The sequence below is a fragment of the Mobula birostris genome, chromosome 18 (genome assembly GCF_030028105.1).
Source record: "Mobula birostris isolate sMobBir1 chromosome 18, sMobBir1.hap1, whole genome shotgun sequence".
Lineage (NCBI taxonomy): Eukaryota > Metazoa > Chordata > Chondrichthyes > Myliobatiformes > Myliobatidae > Mobula > Mobula birostris.
In genome coordinates this window covers 65182038-65202910 of record NC_092387.1, presented here as the reverse complement: position 1 = coordinate 65202910, position 20873 = coordinate 65182038, and the positions used below count along the sequence as shown (strand labels likewise).

The 20873-nt window shown below is 42.6% G+C and overlaps 1 protein-coding gene across 12 annotated transcripts in view; it reads right to left on the bottom strand.

The window, feature by feature from the left end:
- Window positions 1-1249: 1249 nt before the first annotated feature.
- The window catches only part of zmiz1a (zinc finger, MIZ-type containing 1a), a 451595-nt gene continuing 431971 nt past the window's right edge, over window positions 1250-20873 (bottom strand). For 11 of the 12 annotated variants that reach the window (XM_072282833.1, XM_072282834.1, XM_072282836.1 and 8 more), the window contains 3 exons: window positions 18926-19089; window positions 15853-16089; window positions 1250-4590 (listed from right to left, as the gene is read on the bottom strand). In XM_072282833.1, the coding sequence (XP_072138934.1) occupies window positions 4483-4590; window positions 15853-16089; window positions 18926-19089 (509 nt within the window). In that variant the 3' untranslated portion in view covers window positions 1250-4482. The remainder of the gene's footprint in view (window positions 4591-15852; window positions 16090-18925; window positions 19090-20873) is intronic. The other variant, XM_072282838.1, reaches the window with a different exon arrangement.

The window sequence follows — 20873 nt, the reverse complement described above, 5'->3', positions numbered from 1 at the left end:
CTTCTAGCTATACTTTCCCTCTCCCACTGTCATATTCTGCCTTCTTCCCCCTTCCTTTCCAGTCCTAATGAAGGGTATTGGTTAGAAACATTGACTGTTTATTCTTCTTGATGGATGCTGCCTGATCTGCGGAGTTCCTTGAGCATTTTTTATGTGTTGTTCCCTTATTTTACTCCACTTTAGTCTATTGTTAGAGAGCCCTTTGTTACCTCAAAATATTACCTCCCCAACTCTGCTATTTCCACTCTTCCCTCATGCATCTTCCTCACCTGAATTTACCTGTCGCCACTCCCCACCTGGATCTACTTATCGCCTGCCAGCTCTTGTTTCATCCCTTCCCTCCACCTTTCTATAGTAGCTACCTCCCCTCTCTGGTGACAGGGTGGAGATATGTCACTATCAAAGGAGGCATAAGGCACTCCTTCCCTCCGCTGACCTGTAGATCACCTTTGGGCAAGGTGTAGCACCAGCTTAGCCCTCCGCTCCCCCCCCACCAAGATCAGGGTCATGTGAAGCCATGGGAGCAGGTGGTGGATGGTCGTATGAGCAGCTGGTGCATATAACAACATCACATGTCCAGCTTAGGCAATCTCTGAAGAGTATTGATAATCGATGGGGTCACCTGTGTTGAAAAGGCACTACCCAGAAGAAGGAAATGGCAAACCACTTCTGTTTGGAAACTACTTTCTGCTTGGAAAATTTGCCAAGGGAAATCAGAGTCAAGAAAAGACCATGATTGCCCACATCATACGACACAGCACATAACGAATGAATGACCCTCCTCTCCAACTTTCAGTCCAGACAGAGGGTCGCAACCCAAAACATTGTCCATTTCCCTTCACAGATGCTGCCTGACACACTGAGTTCTTCCAGCAGTTTGTCTGTTGCTTCAGATTGCAGCATTTGCCAACTCTTATGAGTCCAGATTACGCATGTGTCCACTTTTGACAGCTAAACAAGTTTTCCTCAAAAACATTGGGTATGAAAATTAAAACAGTTGCACACAGTTTCATCTGAATACATATTTATTAGATAAATATTAGGTTGTCACATCATCTAACTACATACAGTTTGCAAGACTAAAAATCACAATTAGTTTTCTGACCAGTTTAAAGTATGAAATGATTGCATTGTACATACAATGTACAAACAGAAAAAGAACAATGGCCATATTTGCAAGTGACACAGGAGATTGTACCCTTTTTGAATTCCTGAATGATCATGATATCAAAAATTGTACAAACTATGAATTTGGTTACAATCTTTTTTTTTAACCCCCCCCCCCCCCATTTTCTTCATTAATTTCGTAGCACCTTAAAAATATGCAGGTGATCTACTTGATAATACACTGAAGCTAAATATTACACGTAGGTAAAACAAAGGTTTCATCTGAAGGATCAGCGTATATTACAGAGGTGAATGAATGTCAAGACTTCACGTAAGATAACAAACAGTATATCTCTTTCCACACAGTCACTTCTGATGAATTTCAAGCCGGTTGAGACAATGCACATTTCAGGAAAATGAATGCACTTTTCTTTACATTGAACATGTCTCCCTTTATCATTTACATATGTACACGTCCCTTAGTCCCTGCTATCTGTCTCTGTATGTCTGTCTGCTTTGTCCTTACAGAAGTCCGAGCAGGGACTCAAAGATCACCGAGGTCCCTTCCCAGCCAGGTTTCCACAGTGATACTTGTAAAACCATGGAGACTACGTGTGTGAAACAGCTCTTTAAAAAAAAAATCAACACAAAACATGCCAGTGCTCACTCACTGGCCTTCTTCTTTGTTTTAAAGTAACATTACAACATGTTAGAATTTTTTTTCTGGAAAAAAAACTCATTGGCAGTGCATCATCTGTCATTGGAAACTCTTCGCTTATCCTAGGCATTTTGTTGAAGCCATTTCAAATGAACACGCTCCCACTTTGGAACCAGTACCTTGCTGGACCAAGAGACTGGCTGCCCTTAAGATGGGGATAAATTGAAATGAAAGGTGCAGGAAGTAGTCTGTGATGGCCACACAGCCAGGACAAGAGTCACTTCCTGCTGGGTCAATTGAGCCCAGTGAGTGGGGAAGAGGATTCTTAAGGATGTTAGGTTATACTGAGAGCCAACTGCTGACGTGGTCACGCATGTAACCTTCTCAGAAAATGTAGATTTATTTATAGCTTGGGCAATCACATTATAGTCTCAAACTATAAGGATAGGATACTTCTCAATAATTGTCATCCAATATGCCAGGAACTATCCAACATTCATGCCTGGATGAAACATATGACTGTCGTATGTTTAAGATCATTTTGACTTCCTCCCTTCTTTCTGTACACCTTATTCATTAACATGTTTAACAGGATAAATCCCTGCAAATTGAGTACCTTTATACACAACCTGTCATTCATCAAACATTTTTGACATTTACAAAGACCAATGAAGAGATTATATTTCGCAATTTCTCTTTCCATTAAAAGAAACCATAAAACCAAGTAACAAAACATAAGCTGCTTATAATGCCAGCAAGTGAAACACATCACTCATTTAACAGAAGTGAACTACACTGCACTAGTGACATGTTCTTCCCTATAGTTCAATCGAGCACACTTGAGATTTAAGAGGGCTAGAAAGGGTATGGCAACATTACTTCTATATTTCGGGAAGGGTGGAGAATGGTTCCTCTGCTCTGTGGAAGAATGGACGGGACACAATTTAAAAAGCACAGGAAAAGACAACCAGTCCCGGTCGTGGAAAAATGTTGAATCTTATCAAAGACGTTTCTAAAATATTCACAAAGGTATTTACAATCGCATTTTAAACAGTTTGCATACGGAACATTGTGTTTTACAGGAGATGGGGGGGTGGGGCATTTCAGGTGTATTTATTTACCGGGCAGGTTTCTACAGGACGATTACAGATTCAGTACTGCTACTAGCAAAGGCAAATAGTCATTCATTTTCATATCTACAGCTGCATACTGGAAACTAGCATACAATATACAGCAGTTATGGATCAGATGTCATCTTCTTTGAAAGGGAGCAAAGAGGGTGGACGGGAAACAGGAGGCAGCTTTGGAAGTGAAAGCATCGAACAGGCTTCCAGCATCAAGCTTTATGTTGGGGAAAAAAATCAGCGCAATAAAAATGAAAAATAAAATAAAACAGAATAACTATAAGGAAATGCAACAAATTCCTTTGACACTGGCAGATGATAGTGTCACAGGTTAAAAAAATATATGACTTTTGGGAGTGTAGTTACTTGATTCCTTGGTGGGTGTAAAAAAGGGTCAGACTGTATCAACTACATGGGTACAGGCGATTGACTCGCACAGGCAGTTTTTCCTCTTTCTTGTCAGACAGCTATTGAACAACGCTGAGGAAGGTTCATCAGGACAGAATGAGGACTAGAGAGAAGAGGTGGCTCATGCAGATAAACTGGAGGCTTGCATGACAAAAGAGGAAAAGGTTCACTGGTGCAAGGACTTCAGTATTGTTTCAAATCCCAAACTTGCAAGGAGAGCACCTGTCTCCGAGGGAAAGCAGAGACTAGGGAAAGGTTGCCAATGCCTTCAGTCCCTGATCATCAGGGCTCCCGGCTCTGCCGGTGGATCCCGTCTGGTTGTCAGTCTGTCCACTGCAGCCAACTGCCTTAGGATCGCTGCCGTCACTGTGAGCCTTCTGAAGAAGACTGAGTCACAAATGAGAGAGGTCCGTCCGTCGTCCTCTCGGGAAGGACAGGACGCTGGCTTGTCAGACCCTGTTGGCAAAACAGCTGAGGACTGCTCTAAGATACTGCAAGGAGGGGATGCGCTTGCATACAGACAGCAGGCTGTCAGCGGCCCCTTGCATTGCCGAACAATGAGAAAAGCAAGCTGGAGGAGATCTCTGTACAGAAGACTTGCTGGGTGTGGAAGTCACGACTTCTCATTCACTGCTTTTGCACCAATTTCCCAATTTGATATCCAGGTCAGTGGTTTTGTGCTTTGTTGCATTCTGACCTAAATACTCTACGCCTGTGACTCCTTAGGTCATTTGCTCCTTCCGCAGGAGCTGCCGTGTGGAAGATTACAGCTTCTGGCGATTTAGAGGGACTCGGGACGGGGAGAAGAGTGGGTGTGGTGGTAGTGGAAAGGAACATCTTGGGGACTGGTCTGCGAAGATAATTTCTTCCCGCTCTTCGTTGCTGTTTTCTCAAATTTAGCACCTGAAGCTCTTCCTATTTGTTCAGAACACCGGTTTGATAAAGCTTACAAGAATGTTTCTGATGAAGGCAAATACCCGGAACTCAGTAGCAAGACCTAAGAAGCTGCCTTCCCCACCCCTCTGCCCACGCTGCTCTCTGCCTGTGGAAGTGTGTAAGAAGATCATTCCGGAAGGACTAGGATCCTGGAGTGCACCATTTCATCTAGTGTATGGACGCTTGCAGAAAAGGGTGTTTGACTTCTTGTGTGGCTACCTGGCAAAGGATGGACGAAGGGCTGGGCTCTCAGTTGGTCTCAAACAGAGAAAGGAGGTCATCATTGCTATTGCTGGGCAAGTCAGGAGGGCCAAGGTAGGAGAGGAGCTCATCTGGATTTGTGAATTCTGGAATAAGCTGCAACAAGATCAAAAAACAAACATTCAGTGATATCCTGGGTACAACAACACAAGTCATAACTCAACAACAAGACAGCATTAATCAAAGAAAAATGATCAGAACGGAAAGGCTGTAGACTACCCATACATTTTGATTGTAGATTGTTACCAGAGCCATTAAACAGTACATTTTACTAAGTTATAAAAAGAAATTTGCTCCCATCATACTGCAGCAATGGGCAAAGTGTAGTATTCTCACTGGATTAAATTGTATCTTGAAGTTTATTGAGTTAATGATGAAACTGTTCTGCTGTAAAAGGCCTCATCAACACCTTAATTTCTTCACCCCATTTCATTTTGAAAAGAGATGGTAAGAAATGTCTGGCGGGATATCAGACAGTTTTGGACCACTGATCCAGAGATTGAAATTTTATTTAGAGATACACTGCAGAATGCTCGCTTCCAGTCCAACGAGTCACACTGTTCAGCAACATACTGTCTTAACCTTAGCCTAATCACAGGACAATCCACAATAACCAATCCGTCTACTAACTGGTACATCTTTGGACTGTGGGAGGAAACTGGAGCATCTGGAGGAAACCCACATGGTCACAGGGAGAACGTACAAATTCCTTACAGATGGGGACAGAACTATACTCCGAACTTCAATGTCCCGAGCTGTATTAGCGTCATGCTAACCGCTACACTACCTAACGTGAGTTTATCAAGTGGCTCACTTGTCTGAGTCTGAAGTGCGCTAGTTCGATGAAGTTGTGGCTCCAAGGTGCTGCTGAGAGTACGCTGTATCTGAGGGCCAAAATACCTTGGTTCAGGGAGCATTTGGGAAAATCTAAATGTCGCTGGTTAATCATAGCACTTACACATTGTGATCAGGGTGTTAAAAGTACAGTTTGGCCATTTAGAACTGCAAAGATATTCCTTCACACAACCAGATGAATCTTGAGAATTCCCAATCCTGATTCCCAGTGGTCAGTTTTTAAAATTCAATATCCCAAAGCAGCTGAGTTAATTGAAAACTGAAACCAAAGGATTTTGCGATTTTTATAGAAATCAAGGGATATGGGGTCAGGGTAGGTGTTGAGGGAGAGATGGACAGCAAGCATAGTGTTGAGATGCCGAAATATCTATTTCCGCTCCCAGTTCTAATGTTTGTTCGATTCATTGTAAAATACCTCATTAACATTGTAGTTTGTCCACTCAATTTCATTTTAAAAACAGGTGGGTAATTTATTCAGATTACCTGTTATCTGGAACTTCAACCAACATGGTAATTTCATAGATATTGGATGGGTGAAGGTGTAGTCTAACCTACATAATACTGGTGGCACGACAGCGTAGCGGTTAGCGCTAACACTTTACAGTGCCTTTAAGCCGAGTTCAATTCCTGTCACTGTAAGGCATTTGTACGCTCTCCCCATGACCACCTGGGTTTCCTCCAGCTACTCTGGTTTCCTCTCACATCCAAAAAACAGGTGGCTTAGCAGGTTAATCGGTCACTTGGGCCACCTGGCTCGTTGGGCTGGAAGGGCCTGTTACCGTGCTGTATCACAAAATACAAAAAAAAACTTGATTTACATTAACCTGTCAGTTCAAACCACTTTCAAAATTTGACATAGTAAACTAAAGCACCAGAGGCGTGTGCTTAAGGTGATGGGGGAAGTTCAAAGGAGATGAGCAGGGCAAGTTTGTTTTTTTTACACAGAGGGTGGATGCAATGTTTGAGGGGTGTGATAGATGCAGATATGATAGAGGTGCTCAGGAGGCTGTGAGGCAGGGAAAGGAGGGATGGATCAAGTGCAGGCAGAAGGGATTCAGTTGAATTTGGCATTGTGTTGGGTGCAGACATTGTGGGCTGAATGGCCTGTTCCTATGTTGTTCTCTCTTGGAGAGTTTTGAGCATTGGCTCTGTAAGAAAAGTCATTTTAAAGATTTAAAAAGATGAGCTTTATTTGGCACACGTACATCGAAAAGTACATTGAAATGTGATGTTTGCATCAACAACCAACACAGTCTTAGCATGTACTGGGGGTGGCCGTATGTGCCCGTAACTTACTAACCCTAACCCATTGAGATACCTAAGGTTTTGAGGTGGCAGGAAGGGAGAGTTTCAAACGAGGGACAAAGTTACAGAGTAAGGAATGGTGATTTCAAATGAAGGTGCCTACAAATTTCCTTCTCCCGTGTTCTTGTGCTCCTGCATCAAGAAGCACAGCAAGTGTATCTGTTTGGGTTATCTGGAGAAATCTGCGGTAGCAGAACATTGCATTCGCAATGCCCATAGCATTGAGTTTAATGGCACAAAACTACTGTGCCATGCCAAAGGCTTTTGGGACCGCCTGGTAAAGGAAGCCATTGAAAAGAAATTTAACAAAGACGAAGATCTTGCTCTAAGTAAGAACTGGAATTTGATTGTAAACAAGGCGAGACAGCGGTAGGGTTTGTCACTGAAACGTCAGATAAAATTGATACCTGTACCCAGCTGTAAGTCCGAGAAGAGTTTATTTGTAATATCCGTCGGGAAAGCCCTAGCTCCTTTTTCAATCTCAGGGTGACATATGCGTACTTTGATAGCACATTTACTTTGATCCCCAAAGAGTAGGGAAGCTAGATCATTAGAAGTATTTGAGGTTGATATTTTTGAAAGATAGGGGAATTGGAGCCTCTGGCTGGGGAACTGGTGCAGAAGAGGAGATGAGATCAGTGGAGCTCAGCCAAGATCACACAGAATGATGGAGCAGAGTTGAGGGACCTACTCCTGTTGCACTTACTTGGTATTTTTGTGACACCAATGTCTTCCATGAACTAAGCACCTCCTTCTACCCAGATATAAGCTGGCAAATGGTGGATATCAAAACACAGCCAGATTGGAAATGTATACAGAAAACTAAGTGGAAAAGGGCACCTTTGTCCTGATCTACGTTTCATAATTTGATGAAAGATATATTGCAGAATCAAGGATCCAACATGAATGAGGAATTGAGGGAAATAAATAGGTGTCAGAACATTGTACTAGAGAAGTTGGTGAGCTTAAAAGCTGGTTGACATTGCAGACTTTTGAAAGAGCTGGCTTATTTTTATTTATTATATTTTATTTAGAGATACAGTGTGGAACAGGCCCTTCTAGCCCAATGAGCCACACCGCCCAGCAACCCACCCATTTAACACTAGCCTAATTGCAGGACAATTTACAATGACCTATTAACCTGCTAACTGGTACATCTTTGGAGTGTGGGAGGAATCTGAAACATCTGGGAAAAGCTCATGCAGTTCATGGGGGAAGGTACAAACTCCTTACAGATAGTACCAGCATTGAACTCCAAACTCCGGAACGCCCTGAACCGTATTAACATTGCGCTAACCACTATGTTATCATGCCACCTCTATGCTACCAGAGTTTCAGGGAGAGTGATCCTCTGATTCTCAACTTCCAAAGTTCAACAGGTTCTGGGATTGTTTTGGTGATTGGAGAATCACAAATGTGATCTCACTACTTGAGAAGGGAATAGAGATGGGATACTTAATGTCAATGTCAGGGAACATTCTGGAATCTAAAATAATGTCATAGAAGCATCTATGGAGGGGAATAAATTACTGACATTTTGGACCTGATGAAGGGTCTTGGCCTAAAACATTGATCATTTATTCCCCTCCATAGATACTGCCTGACCTGCTGAGTTCCTCCAGCATTTTGTGTGTGTTACTCTGGATTTCTGGCATAAGCAAAATCTCTCGTGCTTAAAATATCATAGAAGAACACGCAGAAAAAAATAATAGGACCCAACGGAGCAAGCATGGAGAGATGAAGAAAAATCATGCTGGAATGACGTGCTGCAGTTTTTTGAGGATGTGGCTGTTCCAACGGATAAGGTGGAAACGAATGGATGTGACGTAGTTGGACCTTCAGCAGGCATGTGATGAGATCCCACATAAGAAGCTGGTCAACAAAGTTTGAGCACATATATTTGGGGGTGGTATACTGACATGCAGTAGGAATTAGTCACAGGACAGAAGATTAACTTTGTCACTTGTACATCAAAACATCAAAATATACAGTGAATTACATCGTTTACATCAGTGACTAACACAACCCAAGGATGCGCTGGGGGCAGCCTGCAAGTATTGCCGTGTTTCCAATAACAAAGTCGCTGCCCACAACTAATTAACCCTACACCATACATCGTGTTTTGGACTGTGGGGAGAAAGCATAGCACCCGGAGGAAATCTACATGGTAACAGCATGAAGGTACTGTAAAGTGTTGCACTAACGACTATGCTACTGTGCCACAAAGGAAGCACAGGGAACAGGGAAATTAATTTTCCTCAGGATAGCTGATGGGGTACCACAGGAACTGGTGACAGGGTTCAGCTTCTCACAACTTTGCTGAGGGGTTTGATTGAAATCCTGCCAAATTACCTAATGATACTAAGCTAAGTGGAACTGTCAATACACAGGAGGATGTAAGTGTTTTTTGTTTATATATATTTTTTCTTTTTATTTCTTTTTTTAATGACTAATTTCATTATGAGTTTGGAAGTCTTTTATATCTATGTTACTTAAAATTCGTTTTATATATGCTGATTAACATTATTCCAATCTCTTTGTACCAAATTTGTTATTGAGTTTATAATTTTGAAAATTAATAAAAAGATTTAAAAAGAAAGGAGGATGTAAGTGGACTTTAAGCCTCTCTGCTCATTAATGCAATCACAAAGAAGACATATCAGTGGCCATACTTCAATCGGAGTTGGAGGACAATTGGTATATCATAAAGACTCCAGCAAATTTCTGCAGATTTACCATGGAGAGCATTCTAATTGGTTGCATCACTGCCTGGTATGGAAATTCCAATGCACAGGATTGGAAAAAGCTCCTGAGGAATGTGGACTCAGCCAGCTCCATCACAGGGATTAGCCTCCCCCCCCCCCAGTAGAGGGCATCTTCAAAAGGCAATGCACCCATCTCTAAGGACCCTCACCATCTGGGACATCACTACTCTCAGGGAGGAGATAAAGATCCACACTCAAATTTTTAGGAACAGCTTCTTCCCCTCCATCATGAGATTTCTGAATGGACATTACTTCACTATTTTGCTCATTTTTCACTTTTTAAATATGTATTTCTTATAGCAACTTATAGTAAATTGTTAATGTATTGCACTGGACTGCTGCCAACATATTTCATGGCACATGTCAGTGCTATTAAACCTGATTCAGACTCAAGGAGAAATCGACAGCACCGTGAGTGGGCAGGAACATGGCAGATGGAATATAATGAGGAACAAAAGGAAAAATCAAGATGGGACTGCACTGAGGTTCTTCTGCTGAAGGTGCTGCCTCACAGGATTAGTGACCCTCCACTGCTCTCTGTGTGGAGTGTGCAATTCCTCCCGCATGTGTCCTCCCTCCCACCCCATGATCCCAGTTACATCTCACATCCCAAAGACCTGCGGGTCGGTCGGTACTTGACTTTCGTTCCGGTGGCAAAAACTGTGGTGAATTGATGGGGAGAATAAAATGGCTAGCATGGGCTTGGAGGGCCGAAGGGCTTGCTTCTGTGCTGTATGAGTCTATGTACAGAAGAGTGGACTATTATTCACATATGAGAGTCTGAATGGTAACACAACACTATTACAGCACCAGCAATCCAGGTTCAATTCCCATTGCTACCCGGAAGGAGCTTGTGCATCTCCCCATTGCTCCACCTTCCTCCCACATTCCAAAGACGTACGGGTTTGTAGATTAATTGGTCACACAGGTCTATTTAGGTAGCGTGGGCTCACTGGGCCAGAGGGCCTGTTACCGTGCTGAATGTACAAACAATTAAATAAATAACATTCACACTCAGAAGGATTCGGACGTGCTCTGAGAAAGTTCACATGAAAGCTCAGCAATCATTAACAAGGGTTGGCAGGGCAGTGTAGTGGCTAGCACGACGCTTCACAGTACAGATGACCCCGGTTCAATTCCTGCCACTGTCTGTAAGGAGCTTGCATGTTGTCTCCGTGACCATGCGGGTTCCTCCCAGGTCCAAAGGTGTACCCGTTGGTGGGTGAATTGTCCTGTGGTTAGGGTAGGGTTAAATTGGGGTTACTAGGTGGTGCAGCTCAAGGGGCCGGAAAGGCCTGCTCCACACTGTATTGCAATCAAAATTTTAAAAAGTCTAATGGTAGATTAGTCTTCATTGGATCTTACTGGGATTTAAATACAAATAAGAAGAAGTCTTATTGTAATTATACAGACCACAACTGAAGGAACGCATAAATTGTTGGTTTTTTCACCTAAGACAGAATGGATATGGACAGAAAGAGACTGGGGAGGAGGAGAGAACGGGTAGATCAAGAGTTTAGAAGAATGAGAGGAGATCTCATCAAAACTGAAAACTTTCTGAAAGGATTTGACAGGCTAGATGCAGGGAGGAAGGTTCCCTTGTACTTTGTGGACTGCCCCAGCACATCCTTAAGTTGCATTGGATGTTAACACAGCTAACACATTTCAGCACAGTTAATGATCCAAGCAGAAACCCTTCATCAAGACTGGAAAGGAAAGGGAAGAAGCCAGAATAACAAGAATGAGGGAAGGGGAAGGAGGACAAGCTGGAAGGTGATAGGTGAAGCCAGGTGAGGGGGAAGGGTGGGACATTTAAGAGACTCTTAGATAGGCACATGGATGATAGAAAAACGGAGAGCTATGTGGGAGGCAAGGGTTAGATTGATCTTAAAGTAAGTGAAAATGATGGCACGGCATTGTGGGCGAAAGGACCTGTGCTGTTCTATTTTCTATGAGATGGAGATACCTCAAGAAAATGGTGATGAAATGAGCCCTGATCTTGAATAACAGTGGAGGAGGCTTGAACAGCAACCTGAGGATGGGAATACTTGTTGCTGACACATGGAAATTTTATATATCGAGCCCTTGTCAGCTGATTCATTTTTGTGTGATCAGTGAAGACTCAAAATATGTTTGCTTTTCCACAATTCTCAATTAGAACATCTTATTCATTTTGATATTTTTGGAGGATTCTGACTGAAAATATGTTAACTATAAATCTGCAAAAATAAATTACCTGTATAAGTGCACAGTCTGAAAATATTTGCAAAAATCTAGTATAAAGGGAGAGCCATGATTGAAAAGTGAAACTGAATGTTTTTCCCTTGCAGGAAGGGTTTGCATTGTGGCAGTTAGGGATTCCTGAAGTCAATTTAGACCGCATGAATGAAGTGTGGTAAATATTCCTGCAACAAATTAAAATGAATTGGGCATACTCATCACAGTTTGCCGTCGGTATATGTCTGAAGTTATAAAATGCTGGAAGTTTTAAAAAATAATCTTCTTGAAGTGTATTCCCAATAATAAATTTGGAGCTGCAGACCACACAGATTGAACGCCCCATGAGCTGATTAAATCCAAGGTTTTTTAAATGCACTTAAAATATTTACATGTTTTTAAATGTATCGCAGCTTCATAAACCTCTACTTAGGCTGCATCTGGAAATTTGCATTCACTTCTGGTCGCCCCATCGTAGGAAGGACGTGGAGTCTTTGGAAAGGGTGCAGCAGAGGGTCACCAAGATATTTGCTGCCTGGGTTAGAGGGCATGTGCTATAAGGAGAGGCTGGACAAACCTGGGTTGCTTTCTCTGGAGCAGTGGAGGCAGGGGGAGACCTGACAGAAGTCTGTAAGATTACCAGGGGCATAGATAAGAATAGACAGCTGGTCTCGTTCTCCTAGGGTCGAAATGACTCATATTAGAGGTGAGAGGGGGCAAGTTCAAAGGAGATGTGCAGGTTTTTTATTTTGGATTGAGTGCACTGGGTGCCTGGAATGCGCTTTCAGGGGTGCTCGTAAGAGTCAAATAGGATAAAGATATTCAAGCAGCTCTCAGAAAGGTACATTAATATGCAGAAAATGGAATGATATGGACTTCATACAGGAGAAAGGATTACAGTCAGAGTCATAGAGCACTACAGCACAGAAACAGGCCCTTTGGCCCAACCAGTTCACGCCAAACCATTATTCTGCCTAGTTCTATCAACTTGCGCCTGGACCATAATTCTCCGTACCCCTTCCATTCATGTACTTCTCCAAACTTCGTTAGTTTAGTTAGATGTTTAATTACTAGCTTAATTTGCTAAGAATTTCCTTCTTAATTTATTCACAGCATGTTGTAGTGGTGTATTGTTCTCTGTTCTGTGTATATTTATGTTTGCTGAGGGCACTTGTCCTGACATTATACTGCCACTTCCTGCATTAAACACAAACAGGAATAATGGCGAATGCACGGGTTCCAGTACAAACGTGGGATAAACCACGTGAATCCTTTGCACATTATTTTTTGCTATGTTTAATGTAACAAAAAATCTAAAGATGCATGCTTATGTGTATGATTTCCAATTGTAATGTGGAGGAAAGAAACGTGGAAAAAGATTAAAAAAACACTAACTCCAGCAGTCACTTTTAAACTTGGATCCTTTTTCAGTGGGTGCCACATCCTTAACACTTCTATTTAATGTAAATCAGTGGAGATTTTTGGAGTGGACTTCGTGTCCTGCACATAAACATCGTGTCACAAATGCTGTTTCCTATAGTGGATGGGACAATTAGCCATTCCTTTTGGAAGAAGGGTCTCGGCCTGAAACGTTGACTGTTTATTCTTTTCCACAGATGCTACCTGACCTGCTGAGTTCCTCCAGCACCCTGTAGGTGTAGCATTTCTTTAACAGCTTTATACCTGAAAACTAAGTTGAAATTTGTACTCCTGTGTGTTTGGGAAACTCAGTTACCCTTTAGTATTACCCAACGCACTGGGGAGTTAAGGTTAAATACTCACAGATGCTGACTATCCACAAAATAGTTTGTTTCTTTCTGTAACATGATCAGTTTTGAAACCATTTGAACACAGTTTTACAATATTAATTCTTCTTTCAAGGGGCAATGGGGTGAATGTTACAGACATTACTATGAATCGTAAATTATACGGAACAATTTGATTGATGGTTGGAGGTGAAGAAGTCAAATGTCAAGAGCAGTTTAAGAAGGGAATTCAGCTGTATAGAAGGCTCAGTCTCGGTTGAGTCCAGTTGGTAAGGCTGCTCCAACTCATTGAGACTGGCTCTTCCCGTTCTCTGTACACCAATTTAATCCCAATCTTAGCCATAGCTGAGTCCACAAGTCATTCCATAGGCTTGGAAAACTGTCCTGTTGTTTCAAGTGCTGGAAATCTTGCACGACATGCATGCACACACACACACACCCACCCACACCCCAAATGCTGGAGGAACTCAGCAAGTCAGGCAGCATCTCTGGAGGGGAATAAGCAGTCGACGTTTCAGGTCGAGACCTTTCATTGAAACTAGGTAGACTACAAGTTGGCAGATAACAGGTGAAACCAGATGAGGGGAAAGTGGGTGGGTGGGGAGGGGGTTGAAGTGAGAAGTTGGGAGGTGATAGGTGAAATTGGTAAAGAGCTGAAGAAGAAGGAGTCTGATGAGAGGACAGTGGACCATGGAAGAAAGGAAAGGAGGAAGGGAACTGAGGGAGGTGATGAATGATAGGGTAACTTGAATTGGGATAGGGGGGTAAGAAATTACTGGAAGTTGGAGAAATCAATGTTTATGCCATCAGGTTGGAGTCTACCCAGATGGAAACCTATCCCCTTCTCAGCTTCTTACTATCACCTGGCAGCTTGAAAATCCTTCCCCTTTCTTTCCAGTCCTGATGAGGATTCTTGGTACAAAATGTTGATTGTTCATTCCCCTCCATAGATGCTGCCAGACCTGCTGAGTTCCTCCAGCATTTTGTGTGTGTGTTACTCAGGAAAGGTTGTTTCCAGTTGGTCAAAATGTTTAAGAAGAGATTGCTCCATTTTCAGCACCAATTAGGACTTGAGCTTTTCCTATTTCCTATTCTACACCCTCCAAACCCCCAAGATAAGGAGCAAAGTTGGAAATTCATGGCTGCATTTTGGCCAGCGAGCAGCAGCAAGTAATGGGCCAATGAGCAATGAGTCCGCACCACTGGAGTTTGTTAGGAAAGCAGAACAAACCAAAGTGATGAATGAAGCAAGGTGATAAAGGAAAGTCATAAGATAGGCTGGACGTGGTGGAGTGGGAAAGGTAAGTGAGATCTCATTTTTCCTGTATGATCGCAATTTATTGTGCCAGAGCATTCTGGAAGTTGGAAAATTTTTGAATCCATTGGGACGAGGCACAACCAGCACTCACTGCCATTGAGAATGTGCTGATGAGGTGTAATTTTGAGCCTTTGCTGCCTGTGTGATGATTGTGTTCGGACAGTGCTTTTGGAGGGGGAGTTTCAACATTGTGATCCAGGAGTTTTGTTTCCAAGTTGGGGTAGTGTGTGACTGACACTGAACTTGAAGGTTGCCTGAGAGATAAAGGTTGTGAGTTTGGGAGATGTTGCTAAAGCTGATGGGAAGGGTGTACGGAGGGTGATGAGGTCGTAACCTCTGTAACTAGGGCAATTTCCAATTTCTTTGCTACCCACTCACTGGTTGTGCCATGTGAACAATCACCTCCGAAGGATTGGAGAGCCTCATGCTATCACACATAATGTTTCCCTTCTCACATCACCCAGTCTTAATCACTTCTCGGAGACAAAAACGGGGCCGAATTATAGTGATGTGCCCATCCTCCGCCAGGAAAGACTCAGAATGAGAACTTCCACAACACAGAGTGAACCATTTGAGCCTCTAATGCAGTCTCAGCATTTGCATTTCTACACCACCGATCCCCACAAGAGGTGAGGTGGAATTAAAATTGAACCCAATGTCCCGTCCCATGCCAGGAACCAACTCTGGACAGTTTCTAAACCCCTGCTGTTATCAATCTTAAAATGATTTAAAAACAGATCACGTTAAGAAAGCATTTGTGTTACCAGCCAGCCTTTTGATTGTCTTCCCAACTGCTCTTTATGTTTTTTAGGATGACTCGTCAGTCATTAGAAAATCTGCTGGACTCTTTGCCTCACTGTATGAACCAATTCTTGTTTCCTGATCACTTTGCTTCCTTTCCCGTTAGACATCTGATCATTCTGATGTGTTGTACAATAAACGGTCATTTCTTTAACAGAACAACAGACAGGTGAATTGAGCAGCCAAGTATTCTATTCTCTCCCTAGAGTGCTGCAGTACAAAGTAACACGTGAAAATGTATGACACAATGGTGTGACATGAGGTGCATTTCTGTGCCCGGAATTTGCTGGCAGTGGATGGGCAAGCAAATGAGAGCACGACACACACTTACATCCAGTGATGGTTCCGGCATGTCAGACGCTCCCTGACCACCAGCCTGACCTTCCAAGGTGGAGGGCGGGTGAAAGGTCAGATCACTGTGTGGATGGTTGCTAGGAACAACCTGCCGGGGTTGCTGGGCAGGACCACTGTGATGTAATGGCTGCCCTGATTGGCTGCTGGGGTGAGGTGCGTGCATACCTTTCTGCATGGAACTATGGGACTGATCAGTACTGCCAGGATGAGACATCTGCGGAGGAGGAAGCAGCACAGAGTGAGGCCACAAGGTACAGTGCTCAAGACGTCTGAAGAATGTTAATACCAAACCCAGCCATTAGACAGGAGCGAAAGCCAGTCCCCACTCAAGACCTTCCAAATCTCACTGGAGGAATAGAAGGAAATCAACTCTGCAGCATTAACTTGCAATGCCTAACATCTGCCAAGCCTAAAGCACCTTTAAGAACATTTACCCAGATTTCTGCAGAACAGCTGAATTTTAAGATGATTTACACAGAATTCTAGAGAACAGCTGGATCTCCAACAAAATTTCTAGGGATTAGCTAGATCTGCAGGAAAATTTACAAGATATCTCGAGAACAGCTAGATCTTTATCAGAATTTCAAGGGAACAGTTGGATCTCTAAGAAAATTTACAAAATTTCTTTAGTTCAGTGTGATCCTTAATAAAATTTCCAGAAAACAGCTGGATCTTAAAGTAAACTTACAAAATGTCTTGAGAACAGCTGGATCCTTACTAAAATTTCTATTGAACAGCTGGATCTTGAAGGAGATGTCTAGGGAACAGCTATATCTTTAAGAAATTTTTTTAAGTTTCGAAGGAGCAATTGGATCTTGAAGAAAATTCATCCAGAATTCTAAGAGAACAGCATCACTTAATAACTTAATTTAAAATCTCTTGATATCCAGCTCTTTTTACACCATTAACAACATATCAGGTCAGGTTGTGCTCAGATGTCTAATAGGATGTTCCTTTGGTTTGGTCTATTTGGGCTGAAATATATTACCAAGTAAAGTTAGCCCCTCTGTAAAGAAAATGACTCTTTTCTAAATGATGTTTTATTAACTTTAAGGGAAGGGAAACACGTTGAGGATCTTGATGGGGATTTACATTTGGAAAGAAAATTTAGAAAATATAAATTGATATAGAAATTTTCATTACATGGTTCAGAATGAGGCCCTGGCCTTCAGCAGAATTCTCTGTTTAGCTTAAAGAAAAAGGCAGTGGGAGGGAAATTTGTTGGTTATTTGTGCAAGAAATCAAGATAGTTGTGAACTATGCATTGTACTGAACTGCTTCATCCGATTCTGTCAACTATCATACTTTAAGAACAAGAAAGATTTCTGCCCTACGCATGAACCATATAGGGGAGGATGCTTTATTCGTGCTCCAAAGAGCCTTTTATTATTAAGTTTAAACCTTCCAACCAGCAATCTTATATCATCTTCAAAAACATATACTGTCAGCTGAATACTGCAGAGTTGGGAACATTGTTCCTCCCTTTTAAACAAAATCCTTACTTGTGTGTGCATGTACTTCCCCGGGAAAGCTTGCTAACGGCAGCCGTACCTTTCCAACGTCAAAGGTCAGACATGCACGTACTGTCCACTTTGACATGGTGGAGGTAGGTGAGGGGTTGGCAGCACCCAGTGACATCGTTAACATTCTCAGCACCAAGCAACTGCTCGGCAGAACTTTCTGCTCAACACTTTCCGATGCAGACTTCTGTTTTGGGCGGGGACAGCAGTGAGAAGGACTGGGCAGGAAGGAGAAGCTTATCCAGTTGTACCAGAAGATTGGTTAGACGACACTGGAATATTCTGAGCAGTTCTAGGCCCCTTATCTAAGAAAGGATTGGAGAGGGTCCGGAGGAAGCCCACAAGAATGATTCCAGGAATGAAAAGGTTAATGGATGAGGAGTGTTTGATGGTTCTAGGCCTGAACCCACTGGAGTTTAGAAGATAGGGGAGGGGGCATGATCTCATTAAAACCTATTCAATATTGAAAGGCCTAGACAGAATGGATGTGGAGTGGATGTTTCTGATAGTGGGTGGGCCTAGGACCATACGGTAAACAACCTCAGAATAGAAGAATATCCCTTTGGAACAGAGATTAGGAGGAATTTCTTTAGCTAGAGCGTGGTGAAGCTTTGGAATTCATTGCCATAGACAGCTGTGGGGGCCAAGTTACTCAGGTATCTCTAAAGTTGAGGTTGATAGGTTCTTGATTAGTAAGGGCGTACAGAGTTATGGGGAGAAGGCAGGAGAATGGGATTGAGAAAGATAATAAGTCAACCATGATGGAATGGTGGAGCAGACTTGATGGGCTGAATGGCCTAATCTGCTCCTGTGCCTTATGGTACGTCGGGAAGTAGTTGAGCATAATTTAAACAAGCTGAGGGAAGATCTTCTTTTGAATCACCTTGATCTGTATTTAAGATAAGCCATGTAAAAAAAAGCTGTCAACATGGTGAGGCAGCTCGTGTCTCCAGCCCTGGGGTCCACCAGTGAGTGACAAAGCAATGGGACGCTGGCAGCAAGTTCAGCAACATAAAGTGCTAATTGCCCTCAAATTCCACTTGTACGAGACAACAGTGAAATAAGCACACACAAAAAGCGGACCAGGTTTGTATGGAGAGAGGAAATAAAACAAGGCAGATGAATAAAAATGTCAGCGCTGTATAGAAACATTCCAAGCCACACTGTACACTCAGAAACACAATCAGACAGGAGTGTTTGCAGAGAATTAGTTAGAAGGACTCTAGATGGCAGATATGCTAAATTAATCTCTGTTCTTTCCGTGACATCAGTAGCAGCCGGTGGGGTTTTGCTACACATCATCCTGTCCCACTTATGTCATTCTTATCTGTGCTCTCTGTCCTGTGTTGGCGTAGTTAGCATTCCGGAACAGTTGTAAAAGAAATACAGTCCCCGTCCCCTCCCTCCTTGCCCCCACCCCCCACCCTCCCTCACTGGACGCCCCTCTTAGGCTGAATGTATCCCAAGTGCAAGTGTAAATGGTCACTGTATGAGACAAAGGGAGAGATGGACAGAAATGGTGTCACTTACCTGGTCTGGCATGGAGTGGCTGAGAGGCTTGTCAGGAGTCATAAGGCTGTTGGGCATATCTGGAGGGTGCGACAACTGGGGCCCATGCATGAAGTCGTTCATTGAAGCACCGGCAGGGTTACCATGTGGGAAATCAAAGTTCCCATGGCTGGGGTAAGTGTTACCTTTTGGGGGAGGATTATGACAGTGTTATTAACAAGTCTACCTTCTCAAACAATCTGCATCCCTGTCTGGACTGAAGCAGGTTCAGTGTAACCAGCTGGTGCATCCCACACTGAAAGCCATCGCCAACAAAATGGGAGTGTCATTTTGCCCAATTCCTCTTTTGTAACTTGGTACACTGTGTTGCTAGCTGCAAAACTTAACCAATTCAAGAGGGCATCCTAATTGAATGGGTTAATGAAATATAATTCAGTTCACAATCACCCTGGAAAAGCTGAGAGGTACTTTAACCGAACTGACTCTGCCTCCTCAGATGCTGCCTGATCTACTGACCACTTCCAGCATTGTGTTCTTATTGCCAATATCCATCACCTTAATATACAGTGGATTCCAGTTAATTGGAGCAGCTACTGTTTGTGACAACTCCTAAAGAATAAAAACTAATCAAGAAAATAGCCGGGATTCCCTTCATTTATTTGGGACGCTACGCTGCTTAATTAGGACAGGATACAGTTGCCAAACAATTTCTAACTAGGGTCAGTTGTATGGCTGCAAGTCATGCTTGGAGTGAACGGCTTTCAAATAGCATCAGTAACGTGTGTTTGTATTCAGAAAGCAGTTATTTTGGTCACTGATAGTTGGCAAGAAGTAAGCAGTAAGACAATTCAGAACTGTTTTGCTTACTGTGGTTTTAAGCATTCAGGCTTGGAGATGCCAGAAACAACCGGGAGTGAAAATGAAACAATTTCACTACTTTGAAAAGTTAGAAACTACGGAGAATTTGAAGATATTGTCAAGCATCTTGAAAATGAAGATTTGGAGGATGCAATCATCGAAAGCAATTGTATGAAGGCAGTTCATTATCTACATTAGGCGTTTGTGCTGATTTTGTTCATTCAGTCAATCAAAAGAACATGTCAGCACTCATTGGAAGGGTTCCCCTGTCAATAACGATTATAGTACTGCAGTAGAATCAGAATCAGGTCTATTATCATCGGCATGTGATGTGAAATTTGTTAACTTAGTACTGGTAGTAACTTAGAATTGGTAGTGTTTTTATTTATTCTGTGTTTCATTTAAATACAAAATTTGTTATGGTATTTGTTATTACAAAATGGTAGTTTGTCCTTTTTTACACCTTTTCTACTACTTCCATGATGCTTCAGCCAGTCAGGCAGCTGCTTAATTGGGCCAAAAGGCACTGGTCCCGGTGAGTCCCAATTAACTAGAGTCCACTGTATTTGCTTTTAGACATATTCTTCTTCTCAAAGGAAATATTCTACCCATTCAACCCCATCTCCAGTGGTGGAGTCAATGCGTGACTTATCAGAATTTGGTTTCCTTTTACTCTGTAACCCAGTGAGTGACAACTGCATTCGTTGCTTGAAGGTCTGAACAACCATTTTTGCCTATTCCTGTGTGTATAACTACATGATCTTATGTCTGACAGTGGAATAAATCTGTTTCCTCTCTGTGGTCTATATGTCTTTTTTCTATTAAGTTTAACTGACCCTCCATTCCTCAGCCATTGCAGTGATGAATTAAGTCAGAATATGTTCTTGATGTGGCTTTGTGATTCAGAGCAAACATCTACCACAGTCCCTAGGTTCCATTTCGCATTTAACTTAAACTGTACATCACCAAGGTTCCCGTACAACCTAGCTGTTGAAATACCAGGTCCCACTGATCACTGAAGCCACTGAAGCTGTGTAAGCTCTAAGCTAAGGTTGGTTTCGATCGGGGTCCATGGAACCCTTGCTTAATGGTGTTGGTCCAAGGCATTAAA